General features: G+C 46.2%; 3 protein-coding genes and 1 long non-coding RNA gene across 6 annotated transcripts in view; 3 read left to right on the forward strand and 1 right to left on the reverse strand.

The window, feature by feature from the left end:
- LOC140120789 (uncharacterized) lies at positions 1 to 25859 on the forward strand. The gene is made up of 12 exons (XM_072139732.1): positions 1 to 1231; positions 2165 to 2286; positions 2466 to 2912; positions 3025 to 3394; positions 5209 to 6816; positions 9195 to 9368; positions 10145 to 10249; positions 12860 to 12923; positions 12980 to 13098; positions 14345 to 14457; positions 22645 to 22783; positions 23846 to 25859. The coding sequence occupies exons 4-12, from the start codon at positions 3310 to 3312 to the stop codon at positions 25609 to 25611; spliced, it is 4173 nt and encodes a 1390-aa protein (XP_071995833.1). The 5' UTR covers positions 1 to 1231; positions 2165 to 2286; positions 2466 to 2912; positions 3025 to 3309; the 3' UTR covers positions 25612 to 25859.
- LOC140120871 (uncharacterized) overlaps positions 1 to 27319 on the forward strand; it is a 67088-nt gene that overhangs the window by 9963 nt on the left and 29806 nt on the right. The gene's annotated exons all lie outside the window — the stretch shown is intronic.
- LOC140120910 (uncharacterized) lies at positions 7371 to 17113 on the reverse strand. Of its 3 annotated transcripts, none has more exons than XR_011854001.1 (3): positions 17037 to 17113; positions 7813 to 7876; positions 7371 to 7717 (listed from the first exon to the last, which is right to left on the reverse strand). It is a non-coding gene; the product is annotated as an uncharacterized lncRNA (long non-coding RNA). The 3 variants fall into 3 exon arrangements; XR_011854000.1 differs by having other exon boundaries at positions 17005 to 17093; XR_011853999.1 differs by having other exon boundaries at positions 16964 to 17093.
- LOC140120892 (oocyte zinc finger protein XlCOF29-like) lies at positions 17202 to 22616 on the forward strand. Its single transcript, XM_072139926.1, has 4 exons — positions 17202 to 17387; positions 20652 to 20776; positions 21858 to 22301; positions 22414 to 22616. Exons 1-3 carry the CDS (start codon positions 17321 to 17323, stop codon positions 22092 to 22094), a joined length of 429 nt encoding a protein of 142 aa, XP_071996027.1. The 5' UTR covers positions 17202 to 17320; the 3' UTR covers positions 22095 to 22301; positions 22414 to 22616.

A 27319-nucleotide genomic window follows, 5' to 3' on the forward strand; every position in this document is an offset into this window, starting at 1 on the left:
TGCCTTTCAATCAGCTCGAACCAGTCTGCCCATTCTCCTCTGACCTCTGGCATCAACAAGGCATTTCTGCCCACAGAACTGCCGCTCACTGGATGTTTTTTCTTTTTCGGACCATTCTCTGTAAACCCTAGAGATGGTTGTGCGTGAAAATCCCAGTAGATCAGCAGTTTCTGAAATACTCAGACCAGCCCTTCTGGCACCAACAACCATGCCACGTTCAAAGGCATCAAATCACCTTTCTTCCCCATACTGATGCTCGGTTTGACCTGCAGGAGATTGTCTTGACCATGTCTACATGCCTAAATGCACTGAGTTGCCGATATGTGATTGGCTGATTAGAAATTAAGTGTTAACGAGCAGTTGGACAGGTGTACCTAATAAAGTGGCCGGTGAGTGTATGTATATACTGTGTACTGAGGGGTCTATGTAATGTATAGGGGTATATGTATACTGTATACTGAGGGGTCTATGTAATGTATATGGATATGTGTATACCATGTACTGAGGGGTCTATGTAATGTATATGGATATATGTATACCATGTACTGAGGGGTCTATGTAATGTATATATGTATACTGTGTACTGAGGGGTCTATGTAATGTATATGGATATATGTATACCATGTACTGAGGGGTCTATGTAATGTATATGGATATATGTATACCATGTACTGAGGGGTCTATGTAATGTATATGGATATATGTATATACCGTGTACTGAGGGGGTCTATGTAATGTATATAAAACAACAAAAAGGGTATTGTTAGAAACTTTGACTAAAAATTATGAAAATATCACCCAATTTTTTCCACTAACATGAAGTACAATGTGTCAGGAATAAACCATCTCAAAATCACCTGGAAAAGTGAAAGCTTTCAGGAATTATTACCACATAACGTGACACCCGGCAAATTCTGAGGAAAAGGCTGCACCAGGAAGGAGAGAACTGGAATCTAGGGGTTAAGAGTAGGAGGCAGTGCTTTGTCGTCATGACGACCTGCACTGTGTTGGCTGCTTCCTGTTGTCATACTGACAGGCATGCTGACCAATCAGAGGAGGCTGTGGGGCGGAACAGAGGACAATGTGGCTGTGAGCTGACAGGAACTGGAGCAATGACTTGGGCACAACACAGAGGAGTCAGGAGACCCCGACCATCACATGACACTGACACCAGAGACAGGACAGCCCTGCTGTAAGAAGCCTCCACCTGACAGGAGAGCAGGAGCTACAGGTAACCCCCTGCCTGACAGGAGAGCCTGAGCTACAGGTAACCCCCCGCCTGACAGGAGAGCCCGAGCTACAGGTAACCCCTGGCCTGACAGGAGAGCCTGAGCTACAGGTAACCACCGCCTGACAGGAGAGCCCGAGCTACAGGTAACCCTCTGCCTGACAGGATAGCCCGAGCTAGAGGTAAACCCTGCCTGACAGGAGAGCCCGAGCAACAGGTAACCCCCCGCCTGACAGGAGAGCCCGAGCTACAGGTAACCCCCCGCCTGACAAGAGAGCCCGAGCTACAGGTAACCCCCCGCCTGACAGGAGAGCCCGAGCTACAGGTAACCCCCCGCCTGACAGGAGAGCCCGAGCTACAGGTAACCCCCCGCCTGACAGGAGAGCCCGAGCTACAGGTAACCCCCCGCCTGACAGGAGAGCCCGAGCTACAGGTAACCCCCTGCCTGACAGGAGATCCCGAGCTACAGGTAACCCTCCGCCTGACAGGAGAGCCCGAGCTACAGGTAACCCCCCGCCTGACGGGAGAGCCCGAGCTACAGGTAACCCCCCGCCTGACAGGAGAGCCCGAGCTACAGGTAACCCCCCACCTGACAGGAGAGCCCGAGCTACAGGTAACCCCCCGCCTGACAGGAGAGCCCGAGCTACAGGTAACCTCCCGCCTGACAGGAGAGCCCGAGCTACAGGTAACCCCCCGCCTGACAGGAGAGCCCGAGCTACAGGTAACCCCCCGCCTGACAGGAGAGCCCGAGCTACAGGTAACCCCCCCCCGCCTGACAGGAGAGCCCGAGCTACAGGTAACCCCCCGCCTGACAGGAGAGCATGAGCTACAGGTAACCCCCCGCCTGACAGGAGAGCCCGAGCTACATGTAACCCCCCCGTCTGATGTGGTCCTTGTATAACTTGGAGCCTCTCTTTTACATAAATCTTCTTGCAGTACTAGATTCTTCCAGCACACTCCTTCTGTGTGACCCACCGAGGATGGACAAGGACAGGAATGAGACCTCTAGGGGAATACTAGACCTCACCCTGGAGATCATCTACCTGCTGACCGGAGAGGTAAACTCCTCTGTCTTATTACTTGTCTGTTCTGGAGACATCACCTACAAATGGAAAGGGCCATGGACCTGCCTAGAGTAGAGTGAACCAGTTCAGCATGAATTACACTTCCCATAGATCCAAAATAATCAGACATCCTGAAATGATTTATTTAACCTTTTATTTCTCTTCATTCACAGGATCACACAATAGTGAGGAAGACTCCGGAGGACTCTGTGATTCTTAATATCCATCTCTGTGAGCCAGAACGATGGACCCAGAGCCCCATCACCCAGCCTCCACCTCATTCACTGATACATGAGCAGAAGATCCTAGAACTTACCTCCAGGATCACTGAGCTGCTGAGCGGAGAGGTGAGCGCTGCCGGGAATGCTGGGACATTATATAATAACACAAGGGAGGGGTCCGGGGGATGACTGTGTCATTGTGTGTGTCAGGTTCCTATAAGATGTCAGGATGTGGCTGTCTATTTCTCCATGGAGGAGTGGGAGTATGTAGAAGGACACAAGGATCTGTACAAGGACGTCATGATGAAGAATGGCCTATCAGGGATGGAGCAGGACAGAACCATGGCTGCCCGGATCCTGGACCTCACCCTAGAGATCATCTACTGGATAACTGGAGAGGTGAGAGTCTCCCAGGACACGGCTCTTATCTCTAGGAATACAACAGGGAAATGACTGGAGAGGTGAAGGATTCTTAGGATCTATGTAGTGATCAGTGTCTCCCCATACACAGGATTACACAGTAGTGAAGAAGTCGTCTGGTGAGTGTTTGACCCCCCGTGTGTCAGGAGGATGGACCCAGAGCCCCATCACCCAGCCTCCACCTCATTCACTGATACATGAGCAGAAGATCCTAGAACTTACCTCCAGGATCACTGAGCTGCTGAGCGGAGAGGTGAGCGCTGCCGGGAATGCTGGGACATTATATAATAACACAAGGGAGGGGTCCGGGGGATGACTGTGTCATTGTGTGTGTCAGGTTCCTATAAGATGTCAGGATGTGGCTGTCTATTTCTCCATGGAGGAGTGGGAGTATGTAGAAGGACACAAGGACCTGTACAAGGAGGTCATGATGGAGGACCACCAGCCCCTCACATCACCAGGTAAGAATTGAATTGGTCCTGTCATGTGATTTATTTTGTCCTATTTGAGAGCAGAATAAGCAAAATGGATGGAGGAGCACAGGTTTGGACTGACCCACATGTGAATCACATTGTATAATTTTTAAATAACGAATTGCATGAAATAAGTATTAGATCCCATAGAAAAACAGAACATAATATCTGGTATAGAAACAAATGGTTGGTAGTTTCCTGTATTTCTTCACATGGTTTGCTCTGCAGTAGGGATTTTGGCCCAGTCCTCCATTCATATCCTCTCCAGATCTCCCAGGTTTCGGGGCTGTCGCTGGGCGTCATTGAGTTTCAGCTCCCTACAAAGATTTATGATTAGGTTTAGGTCTGGAGACTGTTGAGACCTCTCCAGGACCTCAAGATGCTTCATATGGGCGGAGCTGCTCCTTAGTTGACCTGGCTGTGTGTTTTGGGTCATTGTCATGCTGGAAGACCCAACCACGACCCATCTTCAATGTTATCACTGATCTTTTCTCATTATTCATATGCATTGGTGTATGATCTATGGCGATGCTGTGACTCTTTTTGCATTTCATGAACTTGTACATAGTGCACAATGTTTCAGTATTTATTTATATAACTGATACCGGAGTGCGGCTAAACCAGTCCTAGTGGATAGGGACAGTTCTGAGTCAGTTTGATATCGGAGCACTGAATGATCTTTTGGTTTTTATTATATATATATATATCTTTTTGATGTATGGCTCAAGCAGTAGCCTTTTGAGTATCAATTACTGATGGAAGGATGTTTTTGTCTAAAATCTTGTAATACATGATCCCATTCATCCTCAGTCGTCCTGTCCCCTATGCAGAAAACCACCTCCACAGTACAATGTTTCCTCCCTCAGGCTTCACGTTTGGGACGATGTTCCTAGGGTTGTAATTATCCTTCTTCCTCCTCTAAATCCAGCAAATTGAATTGATACTAAAAAGTTCTATTTTGGTCACATCAAAATATATGACCTTCTCTCTGGATCATATCCACTTGGTCAGTGGGGAACCTGGACATGGGCTGCATGAGCATGGAGACCTTGCAAGCTCTGCAGAATATTAATCCATGACCGGGTAGTGTGTTACTAACAGTAACCTTTGGGACTGTGTACCCAACTGCTTGAGGTCAGTGACCAGGTCCTTCTGTGTAGATTCTGATTCCTGACCTTTCTTAGAATCATCATTGCCTTACGAGGTAAGATTTTACATCGAGCCACAGACCAAGGAAGACTGACAGTCATCTAGTGTTCTAATAATTGTGCCAACCGTTGTTGTCTTCCCACCAAGCTGCTTCCCTACTATCCTGTAGAATGAATCGCACAGATACCCCTGGTCTCCAAGTAAAATTTTGTAATCTACTTTTATCTATCTTAGGAGGGAGTAGCCCCCCCCCCCCCCCCGAGGTACTACTCTTAGCTTTCATTGGCTTATCTTATTTTGGTCATATTTCCGCAGCTGGCAAGATAGGCATAACCAGTAAATATCATGTCATCTGAGACGCTAGACATGTATTTTTCATGGTGCGCTGCCAGGGAATACACATCAAATGCTTTCTTTGAGTTCATGTAAGACGTGAGCTTGGACATCATGCAAAGATTGACTTCTTCTTGAATAACTTCAATAGAAAATCAAGACATATCCATAACATATGTGCCCTTTGAACTGCACCAAAAACTGCATGTAAGATTACAGGCAAATAAGAATGTTAAAAAAAAAGTTGGGAATTTAAAAAAAAAACTTATAATAAATAATTATTATTAATCGCTTATTTCTTTTTTTGTTATCCTTCACAGAAAATATAAGAAGTAAAAATGTAGAAGAAAATGTCACACGCTCTTCCAAAGAAGCCCACATTATCCTTAATGGACAACCAGGACACGATCGTGCAAATCTATCAAACAGTCCTCTATATCATAAGGAACCTTCTCCTGCCGAGTCACTAACTAAAAAGCAAAAAGATGGTAAAAGTTTTCAATGTGATACATGTGCGAGATGGTTTTCACAACGCATGGGTCTTGTTATACATCAAAGAACTCACACAGGGGAGAAGCCATTCTCCTGTGCAGAATGTGGGAAAAGCTTTGCCAGTAAATCAGGACTTTATAAACATGAGTATCGTCACAAAGAAGAGAAACCATATTCCTGTACAGTATGTGGGAAAGGTTTCATAGAAAAAAGAATTCTTATTGGACACGAGAGAACTCACACTGGGGAAAAGCCATATTCATGTCGAGAATGTGGAAAAAGTTTTTCTCATAAAGCACATGTTGTTGCACATGAGAGAAGTCACACAGGAGAGAGGCCGTACCCATGTGCGGAATGTGGGAAGTGCTTTATAGAATACTCAAGCCTTTTTATTCATAGGAGAACTCACACAGGAGAGAAGCCACATGCATGCTCAGAATGTGGGAAATGTTTTATTACTAAAGCCAAACTCCAGAGTCACCAGCTAAGTCACACCGGGGAGAAACCATTTTCATGTTCTGAATGTGGCAAATGTTTTACTTCTTCATATAGCCTGAAGAATCATCAGAAAAGTCACACTGGAGAGAAACCATTTTCATGTTCTGAATGTGGCAAATTATATTCTTCTAAATTTAGCCTTGTGGACCATCAGAGAAGTCACACTGGAGAGAAACCATTTACATGTTCCGAATGTGGCAAATGTTTTACATTTCTATTAAGTCTGAGGCGTCATCAGAAAAGTCACAGTGGAGAGAAACCGTTTTCATGTTCTGAATGTGATAAATGTTTTACTTCTAAACCCAGACTCGTGGACCATCAGAAAATCCACACTGGAGTGAAACCATATTCATGTACCGAATGTGACAGATGCTATTCTTCGAAATTTAGTCTTATGGACCATCAGAGAACTCACACTGGAGAGAAACCATTTTCATGTTCTGAATGTGGGAAATGTTTTACTTTTTCATTAAGTCTGAAGCGTCATCTGAAAAGTCACACCGGAGAGAAACCATTTTCATGTTCTGAATGTGACAAATGTTTTACTTCTAAACCTAGCCTGATTGACCATCAGAAAATCCACACTGGAGTGAAACCTTATCCATGTACTGAATGTGACAAATGTTTTACTTCTTCATCTAGTCTGAAGCAACATCAGAAACTTCACACTGGAGAGAAACCATTTTCATGTTCAGAGTGCGGTAAATGTTTAACCTCCTCCTCTAGTCTCAGGCAGCATCAGAGAAGCCACACTGGAGAGAAGCCATTTTCATGTTCGGAATGTGGCAAATGTTACGACACCAAATCTAAATATATGGACCATCAGAGAAGCCACACCGGAGAGAAACCATTTTCATGTTCAGAGTGTGGGAAATGTTTTCATAGTAAAGGTAACCTTCGTAGTCATCTGAAAGTTCATCTCGGGAAGAAACCACTTTAATGTTTTACATTTCCAAATTTTTTCGGAAAAAAAAAAATAATTTTGTATCTCTTGAGCTCGTTTACACAAAAAATAAATGTTTTATTTCGAATGAAGGAGAGGTTGTCTGCACACAATACATAGCGGATTTTCAGGGGCTGCTATATAAGGCTACATGCACATGGCACATAGTGTTATACAGGACACAAGGGATCACTGTTTGCGGACAGATGATGTCCACCACACGTCTACTATCAAAAAGCTTGCCTGGGCTCGCAAAAAGGGTAGAAATATGATCTGATCTATCTTTTATGACCCCGGCACACAATTCATGCATGGAACCATCAAAAATAACTAAAAGGCACCCATTGAACCATATGGAGTCCCAACCACAGGACTGAGATTGGTCTGAGAAATCCATCCGGAGCCCACCGGTGGAGAACATCTCCTGGAGTGCTGATCCATTGATCATCTGTCAACAGAAGGAGTATGGGATAACTGCTAACCTACCAAGACATGGCTGCCCTCTGACAGCCCAAACGGGGGGGAGGGGACCAAGGTCACTCTGGAGGAGCTGCAGAGATCCACAGCCCATTGGGGAGAATCAATCCATAAACAGATTCTGAGACTGTTATACCCAAATTAACAGGAGTCTCCCTACATAAGAAACCTATTATAGCACTGCTCAATGACCCATTGCCCGGCACAAGTCAAAATGAAAGCTTTATTTGGCTGCAATTGTAACTATCACTTGGTCCTCCACCTTTCCACACCTACGTACAAAAATCGTGTGGATTCTGGTCTGAGAAGTCGCTCGTTGGGGATAGCGGATAAGTTGTATAGTGTGTGTGGACGGACTCCTTCTACCTTTGATTTCTGTATGTCCTTTAATTTTACCCCGGGATATCTTGTTTTGTTCTCTTTAAAAAGAAAAATATATTTACTAACTGTTGGAAATCAATAAAATTGTGGGAGTCATCACTAGCACGTGAATGAAGGGGGATAAGTGTCTCACCTCTTGGTATTCTCCAGTTAAGGTGGAAGCCATGTAGATACTTCAGTCACTTCTGGACACGTTTCTTAAGAGGGAGGAATATACATAATCAGTAAATTTATGATGAGAAGTTAAAATACATACGTGAAATGTATGTTCGAGGGTGACCAAAATATGAATCTTGTATGACTGGTGGCATCATCAGATATAAGTTGCTATATCACCATACATTACAGTTGCGTAATAGTATGTGACTTTGTGTGATAATGATGGGAAATAGGTAAAAATAGGTTTTTAAATCTAATGGTGGACTCATGGTTTCCTATTCTATACTTAACAGGCTGAATGGTTTCACCAATATATAAAAAGCCACATGGGCATTTATTAAAATATATCACATTGGTTGGGTTGGATTTGAAAAAATACCTTTTTTACTTTCTATGGACGGCCAGAATGTGGATGGTAACGGGTTTCACCTCACATGAAGTTAGAATACTAGGCTTCTGGATAGAAAATGGTGAATTAGTATTCACCAGTAATTCCCTTATTTATATAGCACCTGCAGATTACGCAGCGCTGCACAGAGCTTGCCCTGTCCTACATGGGGCTCACAATCTAATCAACCTACCAGTATGTCTTGGAGTGTGGGAGGAAACCGGAGGACCCAGCAGAAACCCACGTAAACATGGAGAGAACATACAAACTCCGTGCAGATGTTGACCCTTTCCATTAGTTCTAATTCACCATTTCCACCTCGTCCCCCGAAGACGGCCCCACCTGGAGATTTACAAAATAGGATGGTCCTTTATTTAGGGTGGGAACTTTTCTACCAAAGGCTAAGAAAGAGGTAAGTTTAGGCAGTAGTGTTTTGAGAATGTAGATGTAGAAGACCATTTTGTGGCCTTGCAAAATTGCTCCAACAAGGCCCCGTTTTTTTTTTGCCCGAGAAGCACATACAGCATGTGACCTTTGAGATTGGAAGGGACTGGATTCCCTTGTAATTTGTAGCAAGTAGAGATAATTTTTAGCCACCGTGCAATTGTCGCTTTGGACGCCTTCCTCCCCTTGTTCTTTCCCTGAAACTGAATTAGAAGGTTATGATGAACATGCCAGGTTTCAGTAGCCTGAAATATTTTATGACAATCCGTCTTACATCCAGCGAATACCACTCTAGTTCTCTGTTTGATGGGTTCTCGTCGAATGATGGTAAGGAGATTTCCTGATCTCTGTGGAAACTAGAGACCACCTTGGGAACAAAGGTGAGTATTATCCTCAATAATTATCCTCATCAAGAATATGCATGTACTGTATGGTTCTTTGGGTGAGCTACATCTCTAATAGCTATCAAAAAGGTGGTTTTCAGAGTAAAAGTGTTAATGTTAGCTTTCTCAACTGGCTCAAAGGGTTCTTTAGCCAAAGCATTAAGTACCAAAGCAAGGTCCCACGAAGGAATCTTTTTGAGGACCTGAGGTTTAATTCTGGCAGCTGCAGAGACAAATCTTTTAACCCACTTGTGATCAATGAGGGAACAGTCAAAGGAGGCACAGAGAGCCAAAACTTAGAATTTCAGAGTAATGGTAAACAGTCCCAACTCTAGTATCTGTAAAATATTAGGATTAGCCTGGAATGGAGGTTTCTCTTTACAAAAAGAAGCAAACTTTTTCCATATTTTATGGTATATTGCTAACGAAACAGGCTTCCTACTTGCCATCAGGGCTTTTATAAGACTGGCGGAGAGTCCCTGGGATTTTAAATATTCAGACTAGGATCCATGCCGACAACTTCAGTTTTCCTGGATCCGGAAGCTAGATAGGACTCTTGAACAGAAGGTTCTTCGATATTGGGAAGACAATTGGATCCTGCAGAGATATTGCTTTCAGGAGCAGATACCAGCTTTTTTTGACCAATTCGAGCAGACTTACATTATTTTTGCCTTGTCATAATGGATATTTTTCAGAACCTTTGCGATTAGGGGAATAGGGGGGGTAGACGTATGCGAGCAGCATGTCCCAGTATTGAGAGAATACATTCAGATGTTCTCTTGCCTCTTGAGTTTCCAGAGAAAAGTAATGTTGGCGCTTGAAGCTCTCTCTTGTGGCAAACATCTGTCAGCGGAGTACCCTATTGTAATGTTAGATAGTGGGAAGTTTCCCAATCTAGGCACCATTCGTTCGGATGGATTTCCTTCCTGCTGAGAAAATCTGTTTCCTTGTTCTCTACCCCCTTTAGGTGGGTAGCTTAGATGGAGAGACCATGTTTCTAAGCCCAGGAAAATATTTTCAGTGCTAGGGAGAAATACCTTGTGCCCCCTGTCTTTTTAGATAGGTCTCCGTTGAAATTTTGTCACTAATAGGTGTTGATGAACCAGATGGATGGAATTTGAGCTCAGAGCTTCCCAAACTGCATGACAGTTTAAGGATTTTCCGGACAGGTTTCCTGGCCAACAGCCCTGAGCGAGGTGATAATGGAAGACTGCTCCCCATCCGGTCTTGCTTGCATTTGTATCATAATGCATGGTTGATTTTGCCAAAATACTCCCTTCAGCAACCATTGAAGATCCTTCCTTACTGTCGCAGGAATAATGATCTTTTTGTCTAGGCAGAAAAATTTTTTGGTTCTAATGCCTATCTTTATGCTCTCAGCATCATCAATTGGTAATGAGAACTACCTCGCAGATCCACCAGGAATCTACCTGGGAGTCCCTCCGTTCTAAAAAAATATTTTTAGCGTGGAAGGGGCAGCTGCGATTTTTAACAGCAACAGAGGAGGCAACCTTCTCTTCTGTAAATGATTTTAGTTCGTTCATGAAAGAGGGTTTCTCTTCCCTCATGAAGTTGTCCATACATACTTTGACATATGTGTTTCTTATGAGTCAAGCACTGAGTGGACATACATGTTACATTTTCTGGTTGTTTTGCTTTTCTCAGGTTTTTAATCTCTTTTGGTTTTTCAGGCACATTAGCCTCTTCCCCTTTATATTCTTTGCCTTTACTTAGACCCCTGATCCTCTATGCTATGAGATGCTGTGTGGGCACGTTTACTTACCCGGTCCTGTCGCGATCTCCGCTGTGCGTTGTCCGACGCTCATGGACTCCATCGCGATTCACTAAGATCATGCGCTTGGTTTCCTGCATGTGTCGCTTCCCTGCTCAGTTCCGCCAGAGTTCACCTTCTACTTCCTGGTGCATGTAAGTGTATGTTTTGCGACACAATTTAAATGTTAAATCCTGCACTCAATCCAAATCCGTTGGATCGTCCGGCAGCGCAGCCTGTTATTTCTGTCGCTTCAAAGCCGGTACCGATGCACCAAAATCCGATCGCGTGCGACACAATCCGCTTGTAAATGCCTGTCCGGTGGAGCGGTCCCCGAAAAGTCGGAAAACCCGACGGAAATGCAGCCGCCGGACACTTATAAGCCTTATTGTGCTTAGATTATCAGGGTACAGGTTTATATACACTTTAATTTTGCTTCTGAACATTCCCTTGTATCTGACACACAGAAAAAGAGAGATTAGACAGATATGAGATAATGAGATCCATGAGATGCCTATTACACACAATGACATTCTCAGCTCTGCTATCTCAGCCATAAAAACACTGCCAGCTTTGTGGTGCCTCCCTCCCCTTATCTGTCCGTAGCTTGTACAGTAAGTGTGTTTGCGCTGCTATTTGTTGGAATGAAGTCAACCAAAATTGTATACACCAGAACTGATAGACAGGTTGGAATTATATCTGTGAAATGCAGGATTTTTGTAAATAACAGTGAATTAGAGAATGTGTTATTTTGTGAATCTGAGTATATTTAAGAATCTTGTCTTCGCGAGGCTTAAGGCTTTACAAACACTCAATATAACTAAACTAGAGCCAAAGAAGAATGAAAGAACCTCAAGCCTCTAGATGTGCAGAGAATAATTTATGCAAAAAGTCCCATAATCTCTAAAATGAGGGCAAAAAAGTTTGAGGGTGCGTTCACATGTTCAGATTTTTACATGCAGTTTATGGAGCCAAAAGCAGGTGTGGATCATAATGGGTTGAGACAAATAATTGAAAGGTGCTGTTCCTCTTTAACTCCATTTCTGGGTTTGGACATCGAAAACTGCATCTGAAAAACTGAATGTGTGTTCGCACCCTGAAGGTGGGTTCTCACATATTGTTTGCATTGTAAGCGTGTGTCACGCGACACTTTTTTTTTAATGCGGCGGTTTTTCCGAATCCGTTGGGTTTTCTTACGGCCGATTTCCATTGCGTGCAACCTGGCGCCGATGCGACACAATCCGATCGCGTGCGCCAAAATCCCGGGGCAATTCAGGGAAAATCGCCGGAAATATTCGTGTAACCCATTGGAAAAACGCGATTCGGGCCCTTAGTAAATGACCCCCAATGTTTTGAATGTTCACAATGCAACAAACCAGGTGCTTGTTGCTGTTACTATGGCCCAGATTTACTGAAGCCCCTGCACCAGTTTTCTTTGACTTTGCACTATACCCCACGCGGCACAAAATTCTGCACTGAAATGGTTGTCCTGGTGCTCAGCCGGACTGTGCGTTAAATTTAACATGCAAGGTCCGACAGAGGTGTGTTGTATACCCCATATTAAAGTTGCTACAAAAAAAATGGTGCACTCTGTTGAAGCAGTGCATGGGGCTCCAGATTCATGAAGAAAGTGTACCACAAATCATGAATCTGGCGCAGCCTTCACACTACACAGGCAACGGCACATAGTTTAGTTTGCACTGTTTTTAGAAAATTTGGGCCTACGCGTTTCATTGAGCCTTTGTAAAAACAATGCAGATGCCACGTGTGAGTACACACTTCAATGGGTCGCAGGCGACGCCTGTGGAGGTATTTGCCTCAAGGGGGAGTCCTCCAGGCTCACAGTATGGGGTCCTTCAAGCCAGACATGATGTCTGACCTGTATTCACTGCGTCCTTATAGTAAAGATACAGACTTCTGCTTCAGTGGTGTTATCTCCACAAAGAAGCGGACCAGGGTGGATTCCCATTCAGATCTACTCCTCTTCTTTGTCTACTTGTGATTGCATAATCCCGAAATGGCACCCTTTAAACAGTTAATAAGACTCCAGGCATCTTGGATAACCCTAATGGTGTGGGGACCCTGGACTCATCTAGAAAGTAAGGCATGGTATGTAAAAAAATCCTATGCACAGAGTCTTGAGTTTGTGTTCCAGGGTGTCTAACGTCCCAAACCTGGTGCAGGGTAGTGTTGCTCAAGTTGTGGGCGTCCTTGTTCCTACTGAACATTCTGCTGCAGAACACATTAGCTCAGATGGTCTAAGCCATGTCCTGGGTGACCCCTGGAACAGGCTTCAATAAGCCCTCAGCTTGGATGAGCATATGAATAGTCTTTGGCTTCCACAGATCCTGTATAATTTCCTACAGCTGGTGATCCCTCACAAAACTGACTGCTCTGGTGTAATTCTAGTGGGTGTCCCACTTGTAAGGGAATGAGATATCCCACTCTCATCTGTGACCCCTGCAAAATGGCAGGAGGAAGAATCAAGAACTGGTCATTCCCCCACAGCTGTTGATGGTCCTCACAGTATTGTGCAAACAGTCTCTAACAAAAGAAATCCAAAGCAATGTGAAGATGTTGGGGAGGCTCTTACCCCCTTGGGCATTTCTGTTCACTTGACTCTGTACATATTTGAGCTGCGGACACCAAGAAAATGGTTCTTGTAATGGCCCTGCTTAACTAGATGCCAAGGCAGCAACTAGTTCAGCAGGACCATTACCTATCCATGTAGAGTTGTCTGGGACCCACAATCCAGTCTGGTTTTGACTTTAGATAAGCATTCTTGCCAGGACATTAGGGCCGTGTCTTCCTTCCATAACAAAACTCCCAGAACCTTGATAAAGTCCAATTGAAATGTGAAGGGGCAAAATAAGTATGGCCTCCGACTTCTTGCAGTTGACTTTTGCCATTAACCCCGTCTGAACTCATCGCAGTTCTTGGCGAGTGCAGTCACCAAATGCTGGTTAATGATGTACAGTGAGCACTTGACCTTGTTGCATGCTTGTCCATGTGCAGCGAGGGATCTCTTTGTTCGGACAGATAGACTCTACAAACAGCTTTATGTGAAAGAGGGCAGCCTTGTCTGACGGTCAGTCTTCCAGCTGTTCACCAACATCGTGCTGTGGATATCAGGGTACATCTGGTCAACAAAGGTACAGAACATCTTATCCAAACCAAACTTACATGGGACCCTGCCATGAACTTGGGTGAGATCTGGTCGAAAGCCTTCTCCTGTACCAGGCTGACCAGGGACGCTTGCACACAGTGTATTTTGATATACTGCACCCTGCCTCTTACAATCGCTGTCTACAATTCTACGACCAGATATGCCTGATATAAGTCTGATCTCGATTGATGATCTCTCAACTTGTTGGCCAGGATCTTGTAGTCCACGTTGAGCAGAGAGATTGGATGCCAGTTCTTAAGGTAGCACCTCTCACCCTTCCACTTGTACAAGACGGTAATCATTTCTTGCCTCAATAACGGTGGCTTCTAGTTCTCCGTTACCATCTCCTTGTAGGGGACTGGGAGACTGTCAGTATCTGGAGTCCTGCTGGATCTGAAGGATTTAGCACCAGAGAGCAGCTTGTCCTCCGTCAGAGGGGCATAGCTGCAGGATCGAGAGTGTTAGTGGTACCTTGTGGGAACCTCTCTGCAGCTTCATCATCTTTGTTTTCAGGGAGTAGAGGCTGCTGTATAAGTCTACAGAATAGTTAGTCCTTTTAAGACTGCCAAGGCAATTTAACACCTTAATTACAAGTCTGTCCTAGGACAGAATAATGCCTTCTTGGTCAAGCCTAAAACTTAACTTTTAATAATTCCAAAGTAAAATATAACCTGACTATGATCACACATATTTTAAAACTCCAAGTTTGGGCTGCTGTCGTGACGCTGTATAGTCTGAAAGATGAGTATCAACTCAAGATATACTTTTCATTTTTGGATCCCTGCAGTAATCCTACTTATTCGCAGCCACAAACATGACACTTAAAAAACGCACTCTAGCCCCCCTGACGTGTTTCGCCGGTTAAACCAGCGTCATCAGGGGATCAGGGCTGTATATGGATATATGTATAACGTGTACTGAGGGGTCTATGTAATGTATATGGATATATGTATATACTGTGTACTGAGGGGTCTATGAAATGTATATGGATATATGTATACTGTGTACTGAGGGGTCCATGTAATGTGTATATATATATACACACTCACCGGTCACTTTATTAGGTACACCTGTCCAACTGCTCGTTAACACTTAATTTCTAATCAGCCAATCACATGGCGGCAACTCAGTGCATTTAGGCATGTAGACAAGGTCAAGACAATCTCCTGCAGTTCAAACCGAGCATCAGTATGGGGAAGAAAGGTGATTTGAGTGCCTTTGAACGTGGCATGGTTGTTGGTGCCAGAAGGGTTGGTCTGAGTATTTCAGAAACTGCTGATCTACTGGGATTTTCACGCACAACCATCTCTAGGGTTTACAGAGAATGGTCCGAAAAAGAAAAAACATCCAGTGAGCGGCAGTTCTGTGGGCGGAAATGCCTTGTTGATGCCAGAGGTCAGAGGAGAATGGGCAGACTGGTTCGAGCTGATAGAAAGGCAACAGTGACTCAAATCGCCACCGTTACAACCAAGGTAGGCAGAAGAGCATCTCTGAATGGACAGTACGTTGAACTTTGAGGCAGATGGGCTACAGCAGCAGAAGACCACTCCGGGTGCCACTCCTTTCAGCAAAGGAAAAAGGAAACTAAGGCTACAATTTGCACAAGCTCATCGAAATTGGACAGTAGAAGATTGGAAAAACGTTGCCTGGTCTGATGAGTCTCGATTTCTGCTACGACATTCGGATGGTAGGGTCAGAATTTGGCGTCAACAACATGAAAGCATGGATCCATCCTGCCTTGTATCAACGGTTCAGGCTGGTGGTGGTGGTGTCATGGTGTGGGGAATATTTTCTTGGCACTCTTTGGGCCCCTTGGTACCAATTGAGCATCGTTGCAACGCCACAGCCTACCTGAGTATTGTTGCTGACCATGTCCATCCCTTTATGAGCACAATGTACCCTGTAACATCTGATGGCTACTTTCAGCAGGATAATGCGCCATGTCATAAAGCTGGAATCATCTCAGACTGGTTTCTTGAACATGACAATGAGTTCACTGGACACAAATGGCCTCCACAGTCACCAGATCTCAATCTAATAGAGCATCTTTGGGATGTGGTGGAACGGGAGATTCGCATCATGGATGTGCAGCCGACAAATCTGCGGCAACTGTGTGATGCCATCATGTCAATATGGACCAAAATTTCTGAGGAATGCTTCCAGCACCTTGTTGAATCTATGCCACGAAGAATTGAGGCAGTTCTGAAGGCAAAAGGGGGTCCAACCCGTTACTAGCATGGTGTACCTAATAAAGTGGCCGGTGAGTGTATGTATACCGTGTACTGAGGGGTCCATGTAATGTATATGGATATATGTATACCGTGTACTGAGGGGTCCATGTAATGTATATGGATATATGTATACCGTATACTGAGGGGTCTTTGTAATGTATATGGATATATTTATACCGTGTACTGAGGGGTCCATGTAATGTATATGGATATATGTATACCGTGTACTGAGGGGTCCATGTAATGTATATGGATATATGTATACCGTGTACTGAGGGGTCCATGTAATGTATATGGATATATGTATACCGTGTACTGAGGGGTCCATGTAATGTATATGGATATATGTATACCGTGTACTGAGGGGTCCATGTAATGTATATGGATATATGTATACCGTGTACTGAGGGGTCCATGTAATGTATATGGATATATGTATACCGTGTACTGAGGGGTCTATGTAATGTATATGGATATATGTATACCGTGTACTGAGGGGTCCATGTAATATATATACTGTGTACTGAGGGCATTACATGGGATCATTCTCATAGACTGTAAGCTCTTGTGATCAGGACTCACTCCTGTTGTTTTATATGACTGTTTGTATATGTCTTATATCATATGTAAAGCGTTACAGAGTTTGATGCCGCTATTATTACTAAGATTATTATTATTTATCCACATATCCAAGTAATCTGACTAAAAATTATGAAAATATCACCAAAATTTTTCCACTCACATGAAGTACAATGTGTCAGGAATAAACCATCTCAAAATCACCTGGAAAAGTTAAAGCTTTCAGGAATTATTACCACATAACGTGACACCCGGCAGATTCTGAGGAAAACACTGCACCAGGGAGGAGAGAACTGGCATCTAGGGGTTAATATTAGAAGGCGGAGCTGTGTTGTCATGACAACCTGCTCTAGCTGCTTCCTTCCTTTCTTGTCATACTGACAGGCATGCTGACCAATCAGAGGAGGCTGTGGGGGCGGAACAGAGGGAAATGTGCCTGTGCCTGTGTTGTATATGAAAGAGATCTGGCTGAGGTATACTTGGTGTCTCTGTGACTGTATGGCGCGGGAGTTCACAGGATATGGAGAAGAGAGAAAGCAGGACAGAGAAAGAAATGACTGCAGCCCACACAGGAGCCCGAGCTACAGGTAACCCCCCGCCTGACAGGAGAGGCCGAGCTACAGGTAACCCCCCGCCTGACAGGAGAGGCCGAGCTACAGGTAACCCCCCGCCTGACAGGAGAGGCCGAGCTACAGGTAACCCCCCGCCTGACAGGAGAGGCCGAGCTACAGGTAACCCCCTCCTGACAGGAGAGGCCGAGCTACAGGTAACCCCCTCCTGACAGGAGAGGCCGAGCTACAGGTAACCCCCTCCTGACAGGAGAGGCCGAGCTACAGGTAACCCCCTGCCTGACAGGAGAGCCCGAGCTACAGGTAACCCCCCCGCCTGACAGGAGAGCCTGAGCTACAGGTAACCCCCCGCCTGACAGGAGAGGCCGAGCTACAGGTAACCCCCCGCCTGACAGGTGAGGCCGAGCTACAGGTAACCCCCCGCCTGACAGGAGAGGCCGAGCTACAGGTAACCCCCCGCCTGACAGGAGAGGCCGAGCTACAGGTAACCCCCCGCCTGACAGGAGAGGCCGAGCTACAGGTAACCCCCCGCCTGACAGGAGAGGCCGAGCTACAGGTAACCCCCCGCCTGACAGGAGAGGCCGAGCTACAGGTAACCCCCCCGCCTGACAGGAGAGGCCGAGCTACAGGTAACCCCCCCGCCTGACAGGAGAGGCCGAGCTACAGGTAACCCCCCCGCCTGACAGGAGAGGCCGAGCTACAGGTAACCCCCCGCCTGACAGGAGAGGCCGAGCTACAGGTAACCCCCCGCCTGACAGGAGAGGCCGAGCTACAGGTAACCCCCCGCCTGACAGGAGAGGCCGAGCTACAGGTAACCCCCCCGCCTGACAGGAGAGGCCGAGCTACAGGTAACCCCCCCGCCTGACAGGAGAGGCCGAGCTACAGGTAACCCCCCGCCTGACAGGAGAGGCCGAGCTACAAGTAACCCCCCGCCTGACAAGAGAGGCCGAGCTACAGGTAACCCCCCCGCCTGACAAGAGAGGACGAGCTACAGGTAACCCCCCGCCTGACAGGAGAGGCCGAGCTACAGGTAACCCCCCCGCCTGACAAGAGAGGCCGAGCTACAGGTAACCCCCCCGCCTGACAAGAGAGGCCGAGCTACAGGTAACCCCCCCCCCACATGACAGGAGAGGCCGAGCTACAGGTAACCCCCCGCCTAAAAAGGAGAGGCCGAGCTACAGGTAACCCCCCCCCCCCACCTGACAGGAGAGGCCGAGCTACAGGTAGCCCTCCCCCCTGACAGGAGAGGCCGAGCTACAGGTAACCCCCCGCCTGACAGGAGAGGCCGAGCTACAGGTAACCCCCCGCCTGACAGGAGAGGCCGAGCTACACGTAACCTCCCGCCTGACAGGAGAGCCTGAGCTACACGTAACCTCCCGCCTGACAGGAGAGCCTGAGCTACAGGTAACCCCCCTGCTTGACAGGAGAGCCCGAGCTACAGGTAACCGCCCTGCCTGGCAGGAGAGCCCGAGCTACAGGTAACCCCCTGCCTGACAGGAGAGCCCGAGCTACAGGTAACCCCCCGCCTGACAGGAGAGCCCGAGCTACAGGTAACCCCCCGCCTGACAGGAGAGCCCGAGCTACAGGTAACCCCCGCCTGACAGGAGAGCCCGAGCTACAGGTAACCCCCCGCCTGACAGGAGAGCCCGAGCTACAGGTAACCCCCCCGCCTGACAGGAGAGCCCGAGCTACAGGTAACCCCCCGCCTGACAGGAGAGGCCGAGCTTCAGGTAACCCCCCGCCTGACAGGAGAGCCCGAGCTACAGGTAACCCCCCCGCCTGACAGGAGAGGCCGAGCTTCAGGTAACCCCCCGCCTGACAGGAGAGGCCGAGCTTCAGGTAACCCCCCGCCTGACAGGAGAGGCTGAGCTACAGGTAACCCCCCGCCCCCGCCTGACAGGAGAGCCTGAGCTACAGGTAACCCCCCGCCTGACAGAAGAGCCCGAGCTACAGGACCCCCCCCCCCCCGCCTGACAGGAGAGCCCGAGCTACAGGAAACACCCCCCCCACCCTGCCTGACAAGAGAGGCTGAGCTACAGGTAACACCCCCCGCCTGACAGGAGAGCCCGAGCTACAGGTAACTCCCGTCTGACAGGAGAGCAGTCAGTGATGGTCAGTGTAAGATTCCTTGTGAGCGGGGACATTATGATTCATCTAGTTCTGTGAGCTGACAGTGTGGTTAGATTATCAGGGTGCAGGTTTATATACACTTTCATCCAGCGTCTGAATATTGTATGTACATCGTATTGACACTAAGAGAGATGAGATGGATTAGAGATGTTGAGATCCAAGAGATGCCTATTACACACTGTCACGTTGGCTACATGTCTGTTCTCGCACTATGAGATCTTTGGTGCCTCCCTCCCCGGATAAAGAACTTCTCTGTCTGTAGCTTGCAGCTTTTCTCACAATGTGTTTGCTGGCAGGAAGTGAGTGAGTGCAGGGGCTAGAGGCAGGGAGCAGAGAAGGAGAGAGACAGAAATCTCAGCTGCATGTCCGTCACATATAGAACCAAGATGGCTTCCCTCACCCTAAGTCAGAAGTTACAGGGTCGTGTCTAAGGGCAACTGAAATTATATACAACAGGACTGATAGAGACAGAGTGGAATTATATCTGTGAAATGCTACATTTTTGTTAACAGTGAATTAGAGAATGTGTTATTTTGTTATCCTGAGGACATATAAGACACTTGTCTTCCTGAGAAAACCCCTTTAATATCAGAGGTGTTCAGAGACTTGTACTGTGGATACAGCATTCATTCCCCTGTTAGGAAACCCACTATACACAATGGGGCACATTTACTTACCCGTCCTGTCGCGATCCCCAAGGTGCGTTGTCCAAAGAGGATTCGGAGCTGCCACGGTTCACTAAGATCGTGTGTCCAATTTCCTGCTTGTGTCGCTTACCCACTCAGTTCCCCCGGAGTTCACCATCTTCTTCCCGGTGTATGTAAGTGCATGGCTTGCGACACAATTTTGAATGTTAAATCCTGCGCTTAGTCCGAATCAGTCGGGTTGTCCGACAGCCACGCCCCCGATTTGTGCCGCATGAAAGTCAAATCCGATCATGTACACCAAAAACCCCAGTTAAATGCAGCGCAAACCGGAAAAAGTCGGGAAACCCCACGAAAATGCGGTCCACGGACCCATAGTAAATGTGCCCCAATATGTGGTGGAGGCTCAGAGATCCTCTTCCCAGCCCATAAAATGAGTTCCTGTATGTCACATGGTGTAGTCCCCTGTGTGACTTAGAGCTTCTCCTTTCCATAAATCTTCCTGCAGTACTAGATCCTTCCAGAACGCTCCTTCTCCTGAGTGACCCACCGAGGATGGACAAGGACAGGAATGAAACCTCCAGGAGCACATTAGACCTCACCCTGGAGATCATCTACCTGCTGACCAATGAGGTAAACTCCTCTGTGTTAATATATATTATATTATCGGATGACTAGTCTCTACAGTACTGCAACCAAGACAACGAGATACAAGCTCTACTATGAAATATATTAGAATGATTGGGGGATGTGATGCTACCACCAGCAGCACCACCATTGCCATCACCAAGCCGTAACGTTGTAGTAGCCTTGGGCCTAGCAAGGTTCATGCACATCCTTTGACTTGTGTGTGTTCATAACTCGCTGGTGCCAAGATATCCAAACAATTACACATACATGCCCGAGATGCTGCATGAAGTGTGCATGTTTTTGGCTGCTCACTAATCTACACTGTATGTTGGCCTTCCCACAAACTGCCTCATACGTGATGTACCAACTCGGTGGAATTTAACTTGTGAATATGCATATGCTGAAAAAGAGTAGGTGAGCAGCAGGAGGCAATAGGTGAATTCCAGCTCCAGAACGGCCAGGTAAGTCAAACTGCAACTGCACTTCAGCACCAACAACTGCGTCTCCACGAGGGACATTTTTTTTGGCCCTGCACTACTTTTAACATACAACCAATATGGTCAATGCTACTGTTGGCACTACCATCGCCATATTCTGCCTGCGTGAAAAAGCTCTTCAAGCAATGAAGGAGGATTTAATAGTAGCACGGGAGGAAAAAGAGTTGGAACAGGTGTCAAGCCAGTCAACACACGGCTTGCAGGGTGGCTGCGTGGACTACTGGTCTGTGACTGCACTGTCCACCCTGGGACAGTTTTGGTGAAGGAGGAGCTTTCCTCCCTGAGAGCAGCTTATGGGTGTTACTAGAGCATGGTTGGGGGATACAGAGGAGACAACGCCCACTGAGGACAGGTTGTCTTTGCAGCATGTGTAGAGTTACCCCACCGGGGCCTGACCGTGGTGTAGGGACAGCCGGGTTCCCAGTGACTGGAGTGTCCGGGACCACACTTGACAACGGGAATCTTTGCAAAACTTTGCCATTAGGCCATTATGAATCCCAATAGATCTGAAATCGTCAGACATCTAGATATTTCGCTTTGAGAAGGAATTGTTTACCTTTTATATTATTATTATTGTTTTTATACAGGATTACACAAAAGTGAAGAAAACTCTGGGAGACTCTGTGACTCCCAACATCCATCTCCATGAACAATGGAGTGGCTTCCAGAGACTCGTCACCAAGCCTCCACCTCATTCACTGATACATGAGCAGAAGATCCTAGAACTTACCTCCAGGATCACTGAGCTGCTGAGCGGAGAGGTGAGCGCTGCCGGGAATGCTGGGACATTATATAATAACACAAGGGAGGTGTCCGGGGGATGACTGTGTCATTGTGTGTGTCAGGTTCCTATAAGATGTCAGGATGTGGCTGTCTATTTCTCCATGGAGGAGTGGGAGTATGTAGAAGGACACAAGGACCTGTACAAGGACATCATGATGAGGAATGGCCCACTAGTGATGGAGGACAGAACCATGGCTGCCCGGATCCTGGATCTCACCCTAGAGATCATCTACTGGATAACTGGAAAGGTGAGAGACTCCCAGGACACGGCTCTTATCTCTAGGAATACAACAGGGAAATGACTGGAGAGGTGAAGGATTCTTAGGATCTATGTAGTGATCAGTGTCTCCCCATACACAGGATTACACAGTAGTGAAGAAGTCGTCTGGTGAGTGTGTGACCCCCCGTGTATCAGGAGGATGGACCCAGAGCCCCATCACCGAGCCTCCACCTCATTCACTGATACATGAGCAGAAGATCCTAGAACTTACCTCCAGGATCACTGAGCTGCTGAGCGGAGAGGTGAGCGGTGCCGGGAATGCTGGGACATGATATAATAACACAAGGGAGGGCTCCGGGGGATGACTGTGTCATTGTGTGTGTCAGGTTCCTATAAGATGTCAGGATGTGGCTGTCTATTTCTCCATGGAGGAGTGGGAGTATGTAGAAGGACACAAGGACCTGTACAAGGACGTCATGATGGAGGACCACCAGCCCCTCGCATCACCAGGTAAGAGAAGAGTAAACTTAATCTGTCAGAGAGCAGGATAAGATAATGGAGGGAGCACACAGGCTTGGACTGGCCCACAGGGGAATCCAATGGTGGGCCACTGAAGTTGTTGGGCCCCCAGATCCTGTATGATTTGTGCAGAACCCTCACAGATATTATTCAGCATACACATTTCAGCCCCCCTTTGTATATGCTTTGATTGCTGCTCTGCACACTCTTGCCATTCTCTTGATGAGCTTCAAGAGGTAATCACCTGAAATGGTCTTCCAACAGTCTATATGGAGTTCCAGTCCAGCTCACCCCAAACCATCTCGATTGGGTTCAGGTCTGGTGACTTATCTGTACTTATCTGAGGAGCTGCACACCCAGAGATTGTCCAGTGAGGCAGGGGTTGCGCTCGGAACTCCTTCACTCCAAAGCAGATAATGAACAAATTGTAAGGATGACGATGCAATTCCACATTTGGAGTAGTAAAGAGGACAAAGCCATTCTATGTTCACACCCTTGATCGTTTATGTGTGTATATGAAATTTTACCTGGCTCCCGATCAGATTCTTCATCTGAGTCTCGGAGGGAGGGGAGATTTCAAATCCTAATGTTTGCTCCATTGCATCCCGACTCCCATCAGCATCATTTGTTGCTCCTACGCTTCCTCCCACATCCTCTCTGTCCTCCTCCCTCCTGATGATGTCGGCTCACCCCAGCAAGCTATTCTGAAAATGGAGACGCGGCAAGCCAGCTTCACTTCTCAGTGCGTGGAGAGGGAATTCCTGTTGCTTTTGATAGATCAAATAAAGTAACCGTGCAAGTGCGAGAAATGGCTATCTGCAGTGAGCTGATGTCATCAGAAGGTGGGAGGGAGAGAAATTAGAGAAATCAAGATATGCTTTCTCTGAGTTCATGTAAGACCTGAGCGTGGATGTCATGCAATTACTTCACTAAAAAGTCAAGTAATATTCATGACTTAAGTGCCTCTCGAACTACACCAAAATTGAGATAGCAGGCAAATAAGAATATTAAAAAATTAAATCACTAAATAATTTTTTTTATTATCTCTCACAGAAAATCTTAGTGAAAATCTAAAAGAAAAAGGCAACTTATCACTAAGCTGTAAAGTAGAAGTCACAGCGCGCTCCCCTGAAGAAAACCTTATTATTCTTAAAGTAAAACCTGGGCTGGACTCTACAGATCTATCAAACAACCCCCTAAATCATAAAGAACCTTCTCCTGATCAGTCACAAATTTCTACCACAACTACAAAGAAAAAAGATGCTCTACATCAAAGAACTCACACAGGGGAGAAGCCATACTCCTGTGCAGAATGTGGGAAATGCTTTGCCAGTAGATCAGGTCTTTATAAACATGAGTATAGTCACAAGGGAGAGAAACCATATTCCTGTACAGTATGTGGGGAATGTTTTATACTAAAAAGACATCTTATTAGACATGAGAGAAGTCACAAAGGGAAGAAGCCATATTCCTGTGCAGAATGTGGGAAATGCTTTGCCCGCAAATCAGGACTTGATCAACATGAGTATCAGCACAAAGGAGATAAACCATATCCTTGTACAATATGTGGGAAAGGTTTTATAGAAAAAAGTCAGCTTATTAGGCATGAGAGAACTCACACGGGGGAGAAGCCATATTCCTGTGCAGAATGTGGGAAATGCTTTGCCCGCAAATCAGGACTTATTCAACATGAGTATCAGCACAAAGGAGATAAACCATATCCCTGTACAGTATGTGGGAGAGGCTTTATAGAAAAAAGACATCTTATTAGACACGAGAGAACTCACACAGGGGAGAAGCCGTTTTCCTGTTCAGTATGTGGGAAATGCTTTGCCCGAAAATCAGCACTGGATCAACATGCGTATCGACACAAAGAAGATAAACCATATTCCTGTACAGTATGTGGGAAAGGCTTTATACTAAAGAGACAGCTTATCGGACATGAGAGAACTCACACAGGGGAGAAGCCATTTTCCTGTTCAGTATGTGGGAAATGTTTTACAGAAAGATATCTTCTCACTGCACATGCCAGAATTCATACAAATGAAAAACCTTATTCTTGTTCAATATGTGGGAAATGTTTTAGCATGAAGTGGGTGCAGCTGCAACATGAAAGAAACCATACCAGGGAGAAGACATTTTCATGCTCAGTATGTGGGAAATATTTCTCAGATAAAATCGGTGTTGTAAAACACGAGAGAATTCATACTGTAGAGAAGTCCTATTCATGTTCTCTATGTGGGAAGAGCTTCGCAAATAGATCAGACTTTATTAAACACGATGTCATACACGCCGGAGAGAAATCATTCTCATGTTCAGAATGTGGGAAATCATTTACAAGACAAAAAAGTCTCATTATGCATCAGAGAAGTCACACAGGAGAGCGGCCATATTCATGTCGAGAATGTGGGAAAAGGTTTTTATATAAAGCTTATGTTGTTGCACATGAGAGAATTCACACAGGAGAGAAGCCGTATCCATGTACAGAGTGTGGGAAATGCTTTACAGAAAGCTCAAACCTTATTAAACATCAGAGAATTCACACAGGAGAGAAGCCATACACATGCTCGGAGTGTGGGAAATGTTTCAGTACCAAAGCCAAACTACAGGTTCACCAAAGAAGCCACACTGGGGAGAACCCATTTCCATGTTCTGAATGTGGGAAATATTTTACTTCTATATCTAATCTGAATCGTCATCATAGAAAAAGTCACACTGGAGAGAAACCATTTTCATGTTCAAAGTGTGAAAAATCTTTTTTTAGTAAATTTAACCTTCGGGTTCATCAGAGAATTCATAGGGGAAAGAAGCCACTTTAATGTTTTAAATTTCAACATTTTGTAAAAGAAAATTAGATTTCGTATCTCTTGTGCAAATTCACACTGAATGACAATAGGGAGTATTATAAGTGTAATGAAAACTTTGACTTCTATTCGATTGGATATGTGCCATTTATTTGTCTATAGTGTCTGTAAAAACTCAAAACTCTCTGACAATTATGTCTTACAGTGGACCTAGTGTGTAATCTGATTATTATTTGTATCCCAATAAACAGCCTTATCTTGTATCTGTTTATTCATAACGTCTCGCAATCACATTAGCTTATTAGAGATTTTTGCCTGTGGGTCTTATAGTGAATGTTAAGGGGCCATGTCCTTGGTCCTGCAGGTTTTATGTATCTGACATGATTATTATTACACCCCCAGCCTTCACACCGTGTTCCTGCACTGTTGTCAGGCACCCGTTTTTCACCAGAGCCCGCCGCAATGGATTTGTTGCGCCGTGGTACCACCAGGTCGCTCCACAGGCACAACTTTGTACGCGCAGACGGTCATGGTGTAGTACAAGGTCATAAGACAAGATCGTGGTCGGGGACAGGCAGGAGGTCGAGACAGGCAGCACAGGTTCACATAGCTGAAGGTCAGGACAGGAAGCACTGGATCAAAGTCAATAACAGAACCGGGGTCACAACAGGAATTCAGAATACTAGCACAGGGCATCAGATAAGCTTTCTCTAGGGCTGTAAGGCACAAAGATCCGGCAGGGGAAACATTAAACAGAAAAGGCAGCCGGCCAGCAGCAATTATTGGTGTGTTGGCCCTTTAAATCTCTGGAGCCCGCGCTGGAACGTGGCAAGGTAAGGAAGACGGCGGGGGTCCCGCGCAGCAGAGAGGGGCATGGGTGCACCTGCGAACCAGAACGTGGGTCACAGGATCACCCATTACAGTACCCCCCTTCGGCCTCCCCCTCTTCTTAGACTGGAGGAATTTTTGCAGAAGGCCACATTCCAAGATGTTATCCGTGAGCTCTCAGGATCTTTTCACTGGCCTGAACCACTTCCAGTTGACAAGGAAGAACCGCTTCCCTCTAACCGTCTTCATATCCAGGACCTCCTTTACCTTGAAGACATTGGTGGAATCTGCCTCAGGAGCAGGAGGAGGCACTTGCCGAGAGATGATGTTCAGGATGACTGGCTTCAAGAGAGAGACGTGCAAGGAGTTCAGGTTGCGCATGCAGGGAGGAAGGGGAAGCTTATATGCTACAGGATTGATGCGCTTCAGTACTTTAAATGGACCCAGGAATGGAGAACCAAGTTTATAGCTGGGAATCTTCAAATGGACCTACCTAGAAGACAGCCATACTGTGTCACCTGGGGAGAAGATTGGAGGAGACATGCGCTTCTTGTTCGCCTGGGTTTTGATGCAGGCAGATGCCTTCTCAGTTCCGTCCCCAATTCGGTATCCTCTTCCGAAGAGCAGGTGGGAAATAGGTCTTGCCAGGAGGAAACTGTCACAGATCCACAGGAGCAGCGAGTAGCAGGCGTTCAGGTGGAACAATATGTTGGGGAGCAGGATCTTCCCCAACAAAATCCGAGGCATGAGAGAGAGCATTGGCTTTACACTTAACATTCTTTTCTGCATGACGTATCAGAAAGTTGAAGCTGGAGAAGAAGAGAGACCAACGAGCCTCTCTTGGATTGAGAAGCTGGGCAGTCTGGAGGTACAGGAGGTTTTTGTGATCAGTATA

Source organism: Engystomops pustulosus, chromosome 3, assembly GCF_040894005.1.
Source record: "Engystomops pustulosus chromosome 3, aEngPut4.maternal, whole genome shotgun sequence".
Classification (NCBI taxonomy): Eukaryota; Metazoa; Chordata; class Amphibia; order Anura; family Leptodactylidae; genus Engystomops; species Engystomops pustulosus.

Bases quoted from the DNA above. Each gene is read 5' to 3' on its own strand.
- LOC140120892 (XM_072139926.1), top strand. From the start codon at position 17,321: ATGGAGAAGAGAGAAAGCAGGACAGAGAAAGAAATGACTGCAGCCCAC. The intron at 17,388-20,651 runs GTAACCCCCCGC...ATCTTCCTGCAG, and splicing joins CACAGGAGCCCGAGCTACAG to TACTAGATCCTTCCAGAACG. The intron at 20,777-21,857 runs GTAAACTCCTCT...GTTTTTATACAG, and splicing joins TCTACCTGCTGACCAATGAG to GATTACACAAAAGTGAAGAA.
- LOC140120789 (XM_072139732.1), top strand. From the start codon at position 3,310: ATGGAGGAGTGGGAGTATGTAGAAGGACACAAGGACCTGTACAAGGAG. The intron at 6,817-9,194 runs AATGTTTTACAT...ACTGGCTCAAAG, and splicing joins TCTCGGGAAGAAACCACTTT to GGTTCTTTAGCCAAAGCATT. The intron at 14,458-22,644 runs GTACCTTGTGGG...GGATGACTGTGT, and splicing joins CAGGATCGAGAGTGTTAGTG to CATTGTGTGTGTCAGGTTCC.